Here is a 17,723-nt window from a genome sequence, read left to right as displayed (position 1 = left end):
GAAGTTTTCAAAATTAAAATCTCGACTTGGCTTATTTTTGACTTTAACATATACAAGTTACAAAATTTAGAAGGTGTGCCACCTTCAATTTCAAGTGATATAAGGGGTCGAACATTTAGTATATGGGGTGCGAATGGTTCAGCAAGTGTAATACATGAGCTTAATGGAGAAGCGGAAAGTTCACTGTATCAAGCAAATATCATAAGAAAAATTTAATTTTAGCAGAGCTACGCCCGCAAATAACTGGTCAATAATCTAGCAAGTTCCTAAATATTTTAATCATTAACTTTTTTCAAGTGTGCGAGAAACAGAATCAATATTTTTTTTCCAGCATGCGAGAACTAGGATCAATAATGTGTTGGAGTTTTCATGTCTCACAAAAAATCTTAAATATCAATATTTTGGTTTAAGCTCCAAGTAGTATTGTTTGTAATTGTAATAAAGTAGAGTACCACTAATGTTAACAATCTCAAAAATAAACAAAAAAATAATCTAGTACGTAAGGCTTCTATCACTGTAAGATTTCAGCCGTACCCATATATGTTAAGAGACTTAATGTATTATAAATTAGTGGCATCCAAATCATACTGAAGTAACCATAACTTAGTAATAATTACAAACCAGACTCTTTAATCTGCAACCAAAATTATAACATGTTCTACTCATGGCCATAGTGAAGCAGAATCTAAGCTCTGGCTTATTAGTTAACATGAGTCCGATATTGGCACACTGAACTAAGGGGGGTTTTTTAAATAATTATCTAATTAATTCAATAAATCAATCGATTCAACTCAAAGCTTGACAGGTACATACACTTTTTTTTATTGAAGCATTTGCTTGGCGCCTTGACCCGGCTCAAACACTAGTCATTGCCAAGGACACCTGTCCAATCATTACGTAGGGACAGCAAATAATATATTAGATTTTAAATAGTAAGTTAATGGTTATCTTCAGTAAGCAAATGAAATTATAAAGTAGAGCAAGGATTTATAATTTCGCCGGCACCCTGCTCATCACACTTTGGATCCGGAGCCATGTCTGAACCAAACGCATTCCATTGCAAACCGGTCAAAACGTAAAAGTTCGTCAACCCCACGCCTGATTATTTTGGGTGGACCCGGACCAGCTGGCGGTCAAAAATTTACTCGGTAAAAATCCATCATTAAGTTCTTCGGATTCCCTGCATTGGACCAGGGTCGCTCTTTCAATCACGGCCGTCCGTGATAGGCACAACTGCTGTGATTGGATGGGCCCCATTTAATGATGTCATCGTGGCTGGTCTTAGAAAATAATTCCGCTCTAATCTAAGTTGGGATGGATGATGAAACATTGGAAATTAAGGAAAAAAAAAAGAACCATTTTGCTGCAAGTTAGATTGCCAGCTCTCGCGAACCGCGTCTCCGATCACTGAATGCTGAGTTTCTAAAGCGACGCGTGTCTTCAGGAGGCCCTCGCTTCCACTGCTCGCACGTGCGAGGAATGCTGATGCGGACCGCAGACTTGGACGTGTCGTCGGAGAACGGAAGTGGCGAACCGAACGAGATCAGATCCTGGCCGTCCGTGGGGTTTTCCGAAGGGTCGTCAGGCTTACCCCGTCTTTGCGAACCATCGACGGGCCTAATAAATGACCCCCCACGGAGGATCTTTGACTCCGCTTTTCTCCGCCTTTCTCTGCTCCCTCTCTCTCCTCTTTCTTCTCCCAAAGAGAGCGAGGTAGAGAGCGAGAATGGAGAGCTAGGCCGTCACCGCGCCCGCTTGTATGTCTTCTCCTTCTTTTTCCTTTTTGTTTCTCTCTTTGACGTGTTCCTCTCTCTTCGCTCTTGGTTTCTGGGCTGGGACTTTGTGCTTCTTTTATGATTTTTTGAGCGAATTTATCGAGTTTTCTTTCTTGGGAGTCTTTTACATGAGATCAGTTTTCTTGGAGGGTTTTCCTTTCTGATTATTTACTGCACAAAGCCGGGCAGCAAAAGAATAGTGCTTCCTGACGAATAGGATTCTTCAGTTCGTTTTGTTTTTTAAAATTAAATAACGAATGGCATCTTTTTTGATTTTCTATGTTTCTTCAATTTCTTTTTTGTTGTTGATGGTACCTTTTTTTTGGCTATCAGATTGGCTTCTTGGTTTTATTTCTCTGCTTGATCGTGAAATTAGATTTGAATTTTCCGTGTGCGGTTATTGTTACTTTTATCGGTTATTCTTGGATTTCTTGTGGGTGATTTCTTGTGATCTTGATAGCTTTTCCAGTTTCTGTTTCCTTCTCAATCAATCAATTGTTTGGTTGATTTTTTCAAGTTAATTAGTTAATTAATCTATCTATCTGTCAAACGGGAAAGCCACAAAAAGATGGTTTCATGGTTTTAAGTTATGTCCCCATCCATCGGAGATATGATCCTAAAGATGTCTTTGTATCAGTCTCAATTCAAATGGTTCCCTTATATAAAGCAGAGGTCTAACGTACGAAACAAATATGTGGAATTTATAGAGGATAGTCAGGAAAAAATCAACAAGTGATTAAAAATTATAGCTTGCGTGGTGTTTTCTTTTTTTTTTCAACATCGTCCTGAATATCGTAGGATATTTTTTCTTTTATACTCTTTGGCTTTAAGCTATTCCTATGTGTATGTTGTATGATGATGATAAGTTTGTGCGCTGCACCATGTCTTAATAGGCTTCATTCTTATCATGGAGTATTTAGGGTTTAGTTGCTTCTTAAACCCAATATATATTTCCACAGGGATTAGGGGGCTTGTGGTAAAAACAGTTGACAGTAGAACAGCGAAGCACATTTAGAGAGAACAATATAAGGGCATAAGAATATAACTCCAGGGAATCATATACTTAGATCTTAAACGAGTCAGAACTTTAAAAGTCTTGAACATGGTCTTTGACATAAGGCGACAGATAGAAAGCTTGAGAAAAAAAAAAGCACTTTAACATTGATATCATCATCCTTATCAAAGTTGCTATCACTTTCGACATCGTTAGTTCCCACTCCGGCAATTCAAACATCGGTTGGAGTTGCAGTTAAAATGCTGATGCTGTCATTCTGATTCCTAGAAAAATAGTGATGTTGTTATTCTTTTTTGATGAGGTGTAGAGGTTGTATTATTGAATCAACTGTTTTAAACATCTCATCCAACACCATTAATAATCAATAATGTAGATTCCAGGTCACTAATTTTGGTTAAAAAGTTAACAGAACTCATCTAGGATGTAGCGCTACAAAGGGCATGATTTTTCTCTTTTAAGTGAAAAAAGATGCATGGCCCAACTTAGTTTTGTGAGTCTAACATATGCAACTTTTCCATGTATTCTCGGGCAAACTCCTAGTTCTGGCCTTTCTTTCATCCGTCTCCATATATCAAACTAGTTCTAAACATGTGCCATTCATGTGAGGATTTTCAATTCATTACTCTCCACTACTCTTTTTCATGCTCCTTTCATGCACATCCACATGATTGCACGTGAGATGGTTGAACGTCCAAAACTCTGCTCAGCGGTCAAATAAGCTAATTAATTTAAGCTTTCTTTTTAAATAATATTAATTTAAGCTTGCCAAATAAGCTAATTATCTCAGAGCCAATATAAGTTATGAATGTTAAAAAAGAAGTTCCACTTAAATCTTCTAATGTTTTCTACCTTGAAATAAACATGGAAATACAAGAAAGAAACTAAAATAGAAACAATAAAGTGGTCTTCTAGATTGCATCTTATTTCATGTTGTCATCATTAAGATTTTAGTTATTTACATAGGATGCAGGTGAATAAGTTAGATTCTGCATCCTAGGTAGAAGATTGCAGTTCCTAAGGTTTGGATTTTGTGCAGTTTGCTGTCTATGAAGCACAAAGATATGCTGATGTGATGATACTAAAGAATAAGGCATGATATGGTAAGTATACAAGAGAAAGAAATAGACATATTATTGTTACTTGTTGAACTATTAGATATGGTATATATCGAGGTTTGTGTTGTTTGTGTTTGTTCAAACACAAACCATGTTGAGGAAGTTCAAAGAGGGTTTATTTATTTTAAATAATTGTGGATGCAGATTTATCTTCCTAACTATCTTGACATATGACATGATGACCCATAAAAAGTTTCTAAGGATGTTTTTGGAATGTATTTACATCATATTAGAGACCATTTCTTTCAGATGGATATTCGTAGAAAGTATTTGACACATATTGGACTGTCTCTCAGGTGTGTTGATGTCTGATATATATTGCATACAAATGTGACTGGTACAAAGCAGTACCAAAGAAACCAGAAATGAAAATCTATAGAATGCGATTTCAATTTAGATATGACAAATTGCATTTCTCTGTCCATGCATTAGGTCTTAACTGAGTCAAGCTTGAGTGATCTTAGCAAATCTTTAAGCCTGCTCTAATTATAATCTAGACAAGCTTGTGATGTCTGACTTTCAAGTTCAAGCCTGGATCTATTAATTTCCACCAAACTTGAGCTATTCATGAACAGCTTGTTTATGGGATAATTGTGTGTCGACGTCCCTTGTGGGCTTCTATTCCTTGAGTTAATCTCAGTTCTTATATCTCAATTCAACTGCTGAATTTTTTTTTGCATAACGAATGCTTCATGCATCATATTTCTATCAATATTTAATAGATAAATTTATTTAATAAGTTTTCATTTAATAATTGTATTTTTTATATTTATATATAATTATATATGTATCTGTGCTTATGTGTAAAGTTGAGATTAATTAAGCTGAACACGAGCAAGCTAAACAATTCTCTAGCTTGGCTCTAAACAACCGTCATCCAGTTAAACGTGAGTTGAAAATGATACATTATGAATGACTTGCTTAATTGACAGTCATATCTGTCGCAGCGGCAAGCAAAACTATTATTGCTCACCTGCAGATCCAACAGAACAGGGAATCTTTGAGCATAACATCTTCACCATGCACTGATACACTTGTTTTCTTAATTATGGAAGATACTTTGCACACATGCCAAAAGCATCCTATTTCCATATTCTGTACGTGTTTCCTCCAGGGGCATTCTTAAGGAAAACACATCTGGTTGTTGATACAAATGCAGTCCACAACTGTGTTAATACTCAGTAACAATGACTAGTGGGTTTGCACTCTTCTTGTTTTCCACCTTTCTTGTCATCCATCCTATCCATACTTTTAAAGGTGGTTTCCAATCCTTTATAATCACTGTATTCTTTGTTATTAATACAGCAAACTGGGCAAGAGCCCAGCTGTTGCACCTTCATTTCAAGAAGAGGTTCTGTCTTCTAATCTCTGGAGGTGTTATTGCGGGTTTCTGATACAGGTAATTCTGACCAGTGCTGCTTCCTCCATTATTCCCAGGGAAAAAAAAGAAAAAATTCTTATTAGTATGTTGTATGCCCATTTTCTTCAGGAAAGCTAAGGCACCATTTGACTACTGCAAATTTTTTAGCATTTCCTGGTTTTTAATTATAAATACTTCTTTTTGCATGAGTTAAATAGGTACCTTATTGGAAGCTGATATAACTTTGCACCATTGTTTTCTTTTGCAGTTGATGATTATCAAGTAAATTGTGGTAAATATCAAGAGACTAGCTCAAATGCCGGCTTTAAAAATGAAGAACAAATCAAGAACAGATTGTGTAGGAGGACGCAATCTCCATACTTGTCATAAATCAGTTAAAATCTCAAAAAGTTTACAATCACAAGTCAAAACATTGGAACAAGCAGCATTTCTAGACATTCCCACTGAAATTCCTCATGACGGTATGTGACAATATGTTTGGGCTATCACCTCATCAGTCATTCCCATTGAATGTTGAATCCACGATAGAAGTCTGTCCTTCCACAAATATCATGAGAGTTTCTTATTTTTCTCCCTCCTACCCTTCGACATCTAATGAAATCATTCCCTCGAGATATTAGGGCCCCCTCTCTTCCCATTGCACATGATTATAACATCTCAATCACTGCTGCATTACTTCACTAACATAATGCACAAGCTTTTCTTGCTATGCTGCTTTATTCTTTTATACTTTCTAGTTTATATGCCTTAATGTTCTCTAATTGCATGTATCTTTTTGAGTGTTTATTTTACAGTTTGCTTATGTTACTTTCTCTTTTTTTGATCATAATAGGCTTTTTTTTTTGAGTATGAAGTTCTTAATGCAAGATATGTCTTTATTTTATATGAATCATTTTTTTTGCTTGGCATAAATCTTTTATGTAACAAGTTCTATGGCTATTAAATATGTATCCTGGGCATGTGCCTTTTGCTTGCCGTTGTTAGTGGCTTAAAGCTATGTTCTGGAGGTAAATCGTGCCTAGTGAAATTTCTTAATGTCCACTTAATGCAGATTCTTTAGGTATCGAGACATTGAGTGAAAAAATTCAAAGAACTGAAGCCAGTGACGACTTTGCTCATGCTTCTGCTCAACTTATAAACTCTGTTTCAGCGTCAGCTGATTCTGCATCCACTGGAACAAAGGTACAATTTTATTTTGTGGTATGTTTTTATTATTTAGATTTCTACATTTGCTGTATGATAATATCTGCTTCCTATTTTGTGGTATCTGTCTTAACCATATTGTGCTTTGTGAATTATAAATACCATCATCAACTAGTTCGGAGATTATATTATTCAGCCACATCTAGGTGCAAAATTTTACTGTTTTAGGTACTGAAGAGTCTTGGGGACCTATATTAATCTGTAATTCTCATGCTTTAACTTACAGTTCTAAAAATCAAGAAGAACAGTAATGAGATTCTACAAAATTAGGGCCAATACCTAGATTCTGTCAGGCTCCAAAAGCCAAGAAAAAAGTGGTTGAGTTGTCAATTATAATATTATGTTCTTATTTTTGTGATGGCAGCATGATATTCGAATTGCTTTATATGCACACACTGTGTGCATATGTATATATGCATGCATTGACTTACATGCGCTGCATATGGTGTGCATGTGTATATGTACGTATGCACACATGTATGCACATATGCATAAGCATTCATGCATTTATGTATGTATGCATTCATTCATGCATGTAGAAATGTATGCATGCATGCATACATGTGTGAGAAATAATCCTGAATATATTGATGAATAAGTCATGGTTGTAACTTTAATGTTACGATCAAGGTTAAGTGCCAACATGCCGGTCACAACACTGGTACATTCCAGGGGCTCGGTATTCCTCTGTACTGACACATGGTACAGGTATATTGAGCTGACTCCTGCCGTCTATCATGTGTTAGTACAGGGGCATACCATAATATATGGTTTTCTTTAACTAAAAAATGTTTGTAACAAACATTTGTAAGATATTTTTTGTTTATAAGATATTATTTGCTGATATTATTTGGAAGATGATGTTTGATAAGATATTATATGTTTATTTTCTTTGTCCGCCTAGATGGCTATTGGATATGGCATGGCAGGTTTTTGCATCTGGAGATTCCATGGAGCTAGGTCATATGCAGCTTTGCTGGGCTTGCACCTTTTGTGATTTTTGTAATGGTCTGAAAGCTTGAATCTAACTAGCCCTCTTATTAATAGATTGCTAGGATATTAAGGGGCTGGGTCAAACTAGATTAGTCAAATCTAGTTGCAGTGGGACTAGTATTTCAAGTTTTATGCTTGGTTTTGTTCTTGGTTCTGAACGACTCAGTATATCCTGGCTGGGTACATCCAGTGTATTAGCAACCATATTCCTTTCGTCACATGGTTCCTTGGTGTTTAATTATGACTAATATTGCAAATCTGAGCTCCTGTGAAGCTCCAAATACTCAAGTGCTTATCCTAGAGCATGCTAGAGTTTAGGACTCCATTTACAAGTCAACTTCAAAAAACGGGCACAGAGTGCTTCCACGCTATATTTTCTAGAGTCCTTTACCATTGACAATTAAGGTTTTAAAAAGTTTTTTCAAGTATGCTTGAATGATCGGAGTGATAATTTGTGGAAGTATCAAGTTGTGATGAGCTGGCTCACATCATGATGAGACTCATAATTTATGGAAGTATCAAGTTAGAATAGGCTGCTCACATTAATTTTCCATTTATCAGAATCATCATAAGCAGGCCATTAAAGTGCACAGGCTGATTTTTTTTTTCTTTTTTTTTTTTTTGGTGGGGGGGGGAGTAGGGGGATGGGGAAGGAAGAGTGGGAGGGGAGGTGTTTGTGTTGGTTGGAGTTGATTTTTATCATGTCACTCTAAATTCAGTGGTTTGGATTTAGGGAGGAAAATACATTATTTAATAGCAATTGAAAAACAAAAAGGAAGCTCCTTGGGTACTCTTCTATAACAGGATCCATGGCAACCCAATAAATGGTATAGCTAAATGAGCAGATTCCTTGTGCCTGAGATCTTTCCATGTTAGTTGTGACACCTTGCAACACAATGACAATTGTGCTTTTATCAGTCATGCTCAACAAAGAGGCACTGACCTTAGAATGGTGACCTTTGTCACCTGGGCAAGTGATAGGCTGACAGGTGCCTAGATGTCTTTGAAATCCAACATGGAACTTGGACATGGGATCATGCCTGTATCTTGATAAAATTGATAAAACCTTACGTGTTAATATCTTATGCGCAACATCTTCAACTGGTGAGTGTCAAACATTGACATGGCATGGTATTGTCCATAGTCCTTTTGGTCCATATGCTTTGAAAGGTTAATTGTCTTAAGGAAGTTTCAAATGTCAAAAATTCGGAAATTCTGACTGGTAAGCACGAAAATAAATGATCACTCATGTCTTAACAAGGACTCTTCCAAAATCATTTGGCTACTATCATGGTTATAATTGTTTGGACGTGTGTTCATTATCTTGATTTAATTCTTCAGCTATGATGTGTATTGCCTGTCTCTATTTTAATGCAACAAAGTTCTATACAGTTGTTTCCTATAATAATTTTTTGAAAGAAATGATGCTTAGTTCTTTTCGATAAGTCATCTTAAGATTGTTAGATTGAGATGTTATCTATATTAAGGAAAGCATACTTCTTTTGTTTGTTTTTGAAATGTATAACCTATGTGCAGGCTTCACAATTTTCCACATCCCGACCAATCTCAGAAGCCCTATTCTCCCCAGTTATTGAGTACAATGAATCTCAGTTCAAGCCAGTAAATCACGGTAATGCGGGTACATACTAAGCATGCTCCTTTCCATTCAGAAGCCTCATTCTTCCTTACATTGATCAACTTCAATATTTTATCATCTTTCATCCAATTAGAAGTTTGTCTAAAGATTCACAGATATTTTGAGTTCAATATTTTATAATTAGTATCTTCATAAAATTGAAAAAGGTAGAATGAGGATAAACACTAAAATTCATTTTCGAGATGAGAGTTCCTAACACTGTCATTTCTTGCAATTGAATCTATCTTATCTATTTCAGCTTTGCTGTGAAGAACTAATATCTTTAATGCATATTTGAGGCCTTTGATGCTGAAAATCATTATTTTTCCATTTTTTATTAGTGAAGTAATAATCAATTTTATTTATTTCCTCCATCATGTGCAAGACTTGGTGCTATGTTACAGCATTAGTTTCTTTTGGATGTCCAGAATATGTCCTTCAATAGAAATAGACATATGACATGATTGAAAATATTGCTGAGATGAAACAGAAATTACGATTTACAAAGTTTAGGGATTTTAGTTATAGTAAATTTTAGAAAAAGAAAAAAATATTAACAATTCTATCATCATTTAATGATGTGTTTTTTTGATGTGTTTTTTTTTTCTGAAGTTTATAAGGTACACTTATGAGAGATGAGATATCTAAATTCTTCTTGAAGAAAGAGGTGAGCTGAAGTGAATGGAAGTTATATTTGCTGGATCGCTCATGGAACAGTGAGTGGCAATCATGGCAATATTCTTGCTGTTGCAAGATTGCACCACAACCATGGTGTTATTTTCATGTCATATAATGATAGATAAAGTGTCCCTTACATTCCCAATTTGCGGAAATTTAATTTCTATAAGTCATTTATGGTGGGATCAGAATTAAGAATTGCTTGATTTTGGTGAATTAATTCTTCTATATAAAGAGTGATCTTACTAATCATTCCATGTAAAGTATATGCTATACAAGCATTTGAAATCTGTGAATAAATGAGGTCTAAGAGAAAGTAGCATTTGAGAGAAAATGCTTACGATGAGACTATATCTTTCTTCAGCCTTCTAGGTTGTGCCCAATTGCACACATAAACCCCTTGCTGGGGACTGCATATTTTTATGTATGCTTATGCATGTAAAGGGAGTTCTTAATGATTTTTGCTGTCCATCATTTAGAGCAATATGATGCAATCTAAAATGCATTTTGCAACTTCTCTGATTTGTATTTTTTTAGTCAAATTCTATCGCCTTCCTTACTAAATTTTGATGTTCATGCAACTAATCCTTTACAGTTGTCCCTTATAGAAACTTGTGTATTTTTACGCTTTTCATTATATTTTTTGTTGTTAGAATTTTGATAATGATTACTATCAGAAATTTACATTTAACACCCATGTCTTATCTTTTTGTGTGTGTGTGTGAGGGAGAGAAAATGGTGGTTATTCACCACCTCAGGTTTGAATCTGAGACCTCTGACTTGGAGATACCAACCAGCTGAGCTATCAGCTGTTCGTCAACACCCATATCATGTCATTGTGCTATCGTCATGGAAATAACATTTTTGGAATACCCAGAGTTTAGCTGCTAATAATTTTTGGTTGTTTCAATATGTCTGTTTTTCTAAGTGGTCCCTCTTTTGCAGTTAGAGATGATGAGCATGATGAAGTGCCTAGCCTGATTGCCAATGACATAGATAATGGGAATTGTAACGAAAGTGAAGTTCAAACTGCCAATTTTTGGGATCTCTATACATCTGAGAAAGTTGCTGCTTCTCCCTTTGATGTTGACATAGGATTTTCTGATGGAGTAACTACTGCATGTCCAGATTATGTATACATGCAACCAGACTTGTTTTTTGACAAACAGGATAGTTATGTCATACTGCCCTTCTTCGAGAAAACTGGGGGAACTATTACTAGTCATGATCAGGATCCGATTGAAGAACCTGCAGTGAGGTCAGATGGTTCATGCTTATATCTAGCAATCCATCAATTGAACTCATCTGATCAGGAAACTGAATCGAGCTATAATCTGGAAGAAGCAGAATGCTTTGATCCACAATTATTTTTCAAAAGTTTACCAGATTTACCTGATTTATCTGAGGCAGTTTCGCCCATTTCTCCTGCTTTTCTACCAAAGGAAATAGGAAGAAAGAAGTCTGTTACCCTTGTACTAGATTTGGATGGTAAGCTGAAGCCATACTTTGCTTGCATTATTTTTCAGTAATTAAATCTATTTGAGTTTGTCTTGCCTCCAACTCTTGTCTCTTTGCATGTGTTATTAATATGATTTCAATTATATATTTTCCTGCTATATTTTGTTGGACTATTTACATTTTCCTTTTTTTATTCTTTTGGGTCTCAGAATAGTCAATGTCCACTTATTTGCTTAGGGGGTTCTTCATAAATGCCAATTTAGTTATAACCAAGGTTCATTGAACTGGTACGTAATGCCCGTACCAAGCATCTCAAGCCGTACTGGTATTGAATTGAGACTCGATATGGGGACATAGGGAGTCTCATTATGCAAAACCGACCTTAAGTAGTGATATTGTACTAGCATGGTATCCATGCAGGTTTCGGTATCGAGACGGCAAACCTTATTTATAACTAAATAATTGGTTTATATTATTTTGGAAAATATTAGATTACAAGTGCAAATTCTTACAAATCTAGTTATCCATGGTTTTATACATTTATATCTTTTAGGACTCCCCTTTTAATACTACTTTTCCTCATCAGAAGCGAGGGTTAAGCAAGAAAGGTTTCAATACTTGTCTTTTTCATGGGCAACCAAAAAAATACGAACTATCAAAAGAAGGCTAGGGCAAACTTTAGCCTTAAACAAATCCATAACTATAATTGTTGAGCCTAATTCATTTTCAAATCTTTTTGACAACTTATAATATATATTACCTTGGTTTTTACCTCCACTTCCCTGACCCAGCGTCACGTACTGCTTGCTACAAGGATTGTTTTAGATCTTTGCATTTACCCTTACAACATGAAAAAATGTAATATTTTTCTCAATTATGCAATTTCCTTTTTATTATATGTACATGTGGTCATGCTTGATCTTTATCTTAAAAGCCATAAATTACATAAACAAAGCCTTATTCTATATTTGTTAATGCTAGCTAGATTTTACTAAATTATTGTTTTATGTCCAAGACTACTATAGAAGTTCTTGTCTATGTTCTATACTTTTTTTAGGGAATCGATTCATTTCCCATACATATCTCCAAGTGTCATTTGGCCCTTTTCTCCTTTTCAGCTCTTCAACATTTAGGTATCCCCTTAAGTATGTTGCACATGGTAAACCGTCTTAAATTATTTTCTCTATATTATTTTGAGAAACCTTCCTATATACTTCTATCCAAAATCATCCAACCTAGCAGATGATGTCTTCTTTAAAATATATTCCTCTTCTTCCTTGAGGCCTATTTTCCATTTTGGGCAATAGATAAGTTGCTAGGGGAATGAATCTTGAATAGATTCCATTGATTACTATCCATGTTTAACGAACTTTAAGATTTTTGAAATTGAATAGGACCTCCTAATCCTTTCTTGAATAAAAATTTTGAAATTTAACATAGAGAAGTAGTAGATAATCTTAACCAGATTTCTTAGTTAACATTCTATAGACCAACTAAATCCCGAATTTTTAAGTATAGTTGCCCCCTCGTGCATTGTTAGCTTTGCTGGTGTGTCAGAGCTGTGGTTTTAAGCTTGTTGTAGGGGGTGCCGACATGGGCTTGGTGCAATACGATGGAGGGTTTTGTCTATGCCAAGAGTTGGAATGCTCCTTGATACTCTGGAATCTCTAGGGTGGAGATTGGGTGGATGCCTGCGTGGGATATTAAGAAGGCAATGGTTAGCCATGGCAGAGCATGGCCATGGTACAACATGTTGTGGGACTCACAGTGCTTAATTTTGGAATCGTGGCTGACCACTAGGACTTATGCGGATACTCGAGGATTCCTCATGGATTGAGGGGCATGGTGCTATGGGCAACAAAAGGGTTTTGTGTGTGTCAAGAGTTGCCATGCTTCTCAATATTTTGGAATCCTTAGGTGGAGATTGTGGGATGCCTAGTTGGGGTATTAAGGAGGCAATGGTTAGCCATGGTGTAGCATGCCCGTAGTGCAATATGTCGGGGGACTCTCAGATCTTGATATTTGACATGGTGGTGGACCACCAAGACATATGGATACTCGAGAATTTCTCATGGATCTAGGAGGGGCATGGTGCTATGGACGCATTCCCAACTCCCGTAGGCTTATAAGACATGCTGCCATGGCACAACTACGAGGCAAGGCAGGGTCATGCCTCGTTGGTCTCATTTGAAGGCATTCGGGGTAATGTTGGTTGGATGAGCTGGTCACATTAGCTTAGGGAGTTATCCGGGCTACCCTATACATGCTTGATCTTTGTAGTGGAGTGTAAAGGTGATATGGGACTAGTCGAGCAAGGGTCTGTTCCTATAGGCATTGTAGAGTGTGATATCTATGAAGATCCACAGGAGCCGTTTGGTTGTGGAGCACAATGGTGCCTAATGAAATATTGATCAGAACATGTGCCTTAGAGTTGGGAGAAGGATTAAGGGTGACCAAGCAGATCATGTCGCGGAGAATATAGTGTGGTGCAAGGATTTGTCTATCGACAATATTTACTTGATGGGTAGACTTGCATGCCATTGTTATGACAATGCATAATGATGTGTGAGCAGGCTATGGACAAAGAATGTTGGAAGATATACCTTGGACCTCAAGGATTGTGGCAGTGCGTAGCGTTAATAGTCCATAACATTGTTGAGCAGTATGGTTGTGGATGGGAAGACATGCTGAGGATGCAAGGCTGAGATTGAGCTGCGAGAGCTTGTGGGGGAGCTTGGATGGTGGAACCCACGAGGACTTGGATGTGCACAGTCGACCGTGGCTTCAAGATGCTGTGGGGCATGTTGACTTGATGGTTCAGCTAAGCGACACTAAAGGATGGTTTGAGTATAATCCGCATGCATACCAATGGCTTTGCATAGTCATGTTATGTGGGTTTGGTTTATGTATTCTCGAAGGCTAATGCGGTGGCTTGCAAATTGTAGCAACATGGATATGTTGTGGCACGGAAGTATTTTGCTTATTTCTAGTTGAGCAGTGCTTGGCTTGTGGGGCGAAGGGTAGGAATTGACATAGAGGTGCTTGGTTGTAGAGCACTCTTGGGAGGAGTCTATGCTAATGCCATGAAGCTGCGCATGAGCGTTGGGGAAAAGGTCGGGTTGCTTGCAGGCACTTGACAGTGTCGCATTGTATTCAGATCAACAGAGGTGCATACTTAGCTATGTGGCGATTGTTGCATATTTATATGCAAGTCCTTGGGAAGGAATCAAGAGGCTGACCTTGGCACTTGACAGTGTCGCATTGTTTCAATTTTTTTTTTCTTCAATTTTTTGGATGTTTTTGATTTTTTTACCAAAGCGCCGAAATTCCGAGTGAGACTGTTGAACTGGAACTTTATTGAAACTGCCGAAACCAAAACTTTATTGTGCACCAAGGGGGGTGGGGGCCAAACGGAAACCAAAACTGATTTTAAAAATTTTGTAATTGACTGAATTTTGGGGTTGATGTTGTTGCAGCGGAAAAGGATGTCTTGTGTCACTCTTACTTTGGTGATGTTGGCCAATGGCTGATTTTTCCTGAAGGTTGTTCAATGTGATACATGGAAGACCGCATGATCGTGCTAGTGACTTCATCTGTTATTCCCTTTCCATTTTTCAAAAATCTTTCATCTTAACTTTTACTCTCCCAATGTTCCTTTAGTTTTCTGATTTTCCAAGACCTTCTGGCTTCTTGAGTACTCTTATGCTTGTAATTTATCATATCTTATTAGCCCATGTAGGTCACATTGCTGCCCCTGAAGTTCTGGTGCCTGTTTTCTTCTTTTTTTGCCATCCTTCATGCTGATTGCAAAATGTTATCTGCAGAGTACAGAAATTAGATTTCTTGGTTAGAATGTTACATGCATGAAATTTAACTGATCATCTAAGTTCTTGATTGGTTATTTATTTTTGTTTAGACACTAGTTATGGGCCTATTTTGTTTGAACTGAAGGTTCTTTTTTAATTTTTGATACATAATTTATAAAAATAAACCTGAGAAAAGGTGCCTAGAAATCCTATAGATGCATACTGTTTTTACCACATCTAATCAATCTCTACCACACTTAGCTTACGTTCACAGGCTCACTGTGTCTGATATTTATGTGCATCTATAACTACATGTATGCATGCACACATGCATATATGGAGACATGCTTTCCTATTGTACATAGATATGCACATACTTACATGCATAATTAGAGGGAGGGTGGGGAGAACAAGAGAGGGACCACAGAATGAACTTGTGCAGTATGAATCTATCTTATATTGTCGCATGCCTTAAAGAATTTTGACTGCTGGATTTGATCTATCTTATATTGTCCCATGCCTCAAAGAATTTTGACTGCTGGATTTGATATTAGATAAATCAGACCAAATATTTGACTGGTGCCTATTGGACCATCCATGATTAAAGTTGGGTTTATGTGGATCATAATCACTGTATCATTAGTTAGCAAGAGGCAATACCAAAAGTTAGAACTACTAAATGCATTTAATACATATGCATGTCTACACTCATGCAGATAAATGTATATATTCATCCATTTATCTATATGTGTCCATGCCTCTATGTGTGTGTGTGTCCTTATTTGGTTATCTCTTGTTTTTGGAGCTCTCAGAAGAAATGAATGCATTCCCTATGAGGTTTGTGTGTGTTCTAATTCTACTTTGATTTTATAATTCTCCAACTTGTGGAAATATTCTTTCCATCTTCTTTAATCTTTACCAAATCTGTATAACATTTCACTTCTAATGTCCTTGATGATCTTGACTTTGTGTTTTCAAGTTTTGGAAAGATCAATTTATCGTACTACATAGAGTTGCTGTAAATTTCAGTTGCATTTTATGCTTCAAAAAAAAAAATGTTTCTGATGTTCAATTCTCTTTGCCGTGCAGAAACTCTTGTCCACTCTACCCTGGAGCATTGTGATGATGCTGACTTTACCTTTCCAGTTTTTTTTAACATGAAACAGCACAGTGTATATGTAAGAAAGAGGCCTTACCTTGAGACGTTCCTTGAGAAAGTTTCTCAGATGTTTGAGATTGTAATCTTCACAGCCAGCCAAAGCATCTATGCTGAACAATTACTAAATATACTGGATCCAGATAGGAAGCTAATCTCCAGGCGCATCTATCGTGAATCATGTATATTTTCTGATGGAAGCTATACAAAAGACCTGACCATTCTAGGTGTCGACCTTGCAAAAGTTGCCATAATTGATAACTCTCCGCAGGTATCTCTCTTGTGTCATAATTGTATTAAAGATCAGTTACTTCATAAAGTCATATAGAACTTTGTGCATGATGTTGCAAAAGCTGCCCATATAGGGTGTCAAATTTCTCTTGGATGAAAAGATACACCTTGTCAAATTGAAAATCTCCTTATATTATTGGATCTTGCATTTAAAATTCAAGATGCTACTTGAAGGGACGAGGGACCCCCTTACTTTTCGTTGGATTCTATATCGTTTAGATGAGAATGTCCAAGCTTATTAAAGTGTCATTAGCAAACTCTTCCTCCATAATGTATTACACACATAAGCATGCACCTTTACATTCTGATTACTAGCATCATGTTAGATGCGAAAAGTGATGTATCATCAACAAATTTCCAAACATTAAAATTTCAGTCATCTTATTTCTCCTTATTGTTTCATGATTTCAGGTTTTTCAGTTGCAAGTGAATAATGGAATACCTATTAAGAGTTGGTTTGATGACCCATCAGACCATGCATTGATTTCATTACTTCCCTTCCTCGAGACCCTGGTTGATGCAGAAGATGTTCGTCCTATCATTGCAGAGAGATTTGACAATAAAGAATGACATTATTTGTTCCCTTCAGTCAATAGCATGATTTATTAACCTCCGATCACCTTCTTTAATGCAATAGTCTATACATGGGATGCCTCATATTTGGTATTGTAAATCCCATAGTTTTGTTTCTACATTAATGGCGAGCTGCTTTCATAACTTGCTTCAGTATCATGGCTGCTGGCACATGTGCGTGAACTTGCCTCTTTTTTATTGCACTTTTGTCATAACTAGCTTCCAGTGATGTATATATATTATTCATTCCTTTTCAGCTGGGTACTGTCATAAAGGTGTCTCGCTTGTATACAACAGCTGCGAAATAAAGATTTTTCTTTGGCGTGCTTCTACATATTTGACAGGAAAAGAAATTCTGTACAATGACCATGCTTCAGATATGAAGTAATCTACATGATCACTTGGTTGGTTTCGGGAGGGGGCGGGGTTGGGTTTTTCTGTGCAAGTTGACATGATTTTTGTGGTTTGCTTAATATCGCCTTTTATCTAGCAAAATGCAATCAAGAACTGATTAGTCTTCAACTTTATAACCTTATGAAACACGTTTTTTTTTACGAATAGGGAATGCTATTCTGTAGTCACATCCATGTAGAGAGGCAAAATCAAACGTCGGCTTTAATTTTATATTAGCAGGCCATGCCAT

At 36.6% G+C, this 17,723-nt stretch overlaps 1 protein-coding gene across 8 annotated transcripts; it reads left to right on the top strand.

The window, feature by feature from the left end:
* The first annotated feature begins 1,629 nt into the window (after nucleotides 1-1,629).
* LOC103703360 (CTD small phosphatase-like protein 2) lies at nucleotides 1,630-17,414 on the top strand. Of its 8 annotated transcripts, XM_008786192.4 has the most exons (10): nucleotides 1,630-1,757; nucleotides 3,827-3,890; nucleotides 5,020-5,099; nucleotides 5,211-5,304; nucleotides 5,534-5,747; nucleotides 6,338-6,468; nucleotides 9,019-9,121; nucleotides 10,742-11,284; nucleotides 16,150-16,487; nucleotides 16,919-17,414. In XM_008786192.4, exons 5-10 carry the CDS (start codon nucleotides 5,582-5,584, stop codon nucleotides 17,075-17,077), a joined length of 1,440 nt encoding a protein of 479 aa, XP_008784414.2. In that variant the 5' UTR covers nucleotides 1,630-1,757; nucleotides 3,827-3,890; nucleotides 5,020-5,099; nucleotides 5,211-5,304; nucleotides 5,534-5,581; the 3' UTR covers nucleotides 17,078-17,414. The 8 variants fall into 8 exon arrangements, with proteins under 8 accessions (XP_008784414.2, XP_026658896.2, XP_008784415.2 ...); XM_026803095.2 differs by lacking the exon at nucleotides 5,020-5,099 and having other exon boundaries at nucleotides 9,019-9,112; XM_008786193.4 differs by lacking the exon at nucleotides 5,020-5,099.
* Nucleotides 17,415-17,723: the final 309 nt, after the last annotated feature.

Source organism: Phoenix dactylifera, chromosome 8 (assembly GCF_009389715.1).
Source record: "Phoenix dactylifera cultivar Barhee BC4 chromosome 8, palm_55x_up_171113_PBpolish2nd_filt_p, whole genome shotgun sequence".
Classification (NCBI taxonomy): domain Eukaryota; kingdom Viridiplantae; phylum Streptophyta; class Magnoliopsida; order Arecales; family Arecaceae; genus Phoenix; species Phoenix dactylifera.
This window is presented reverse-complemented; position numbering and strand designations above follow the sequence as displayed.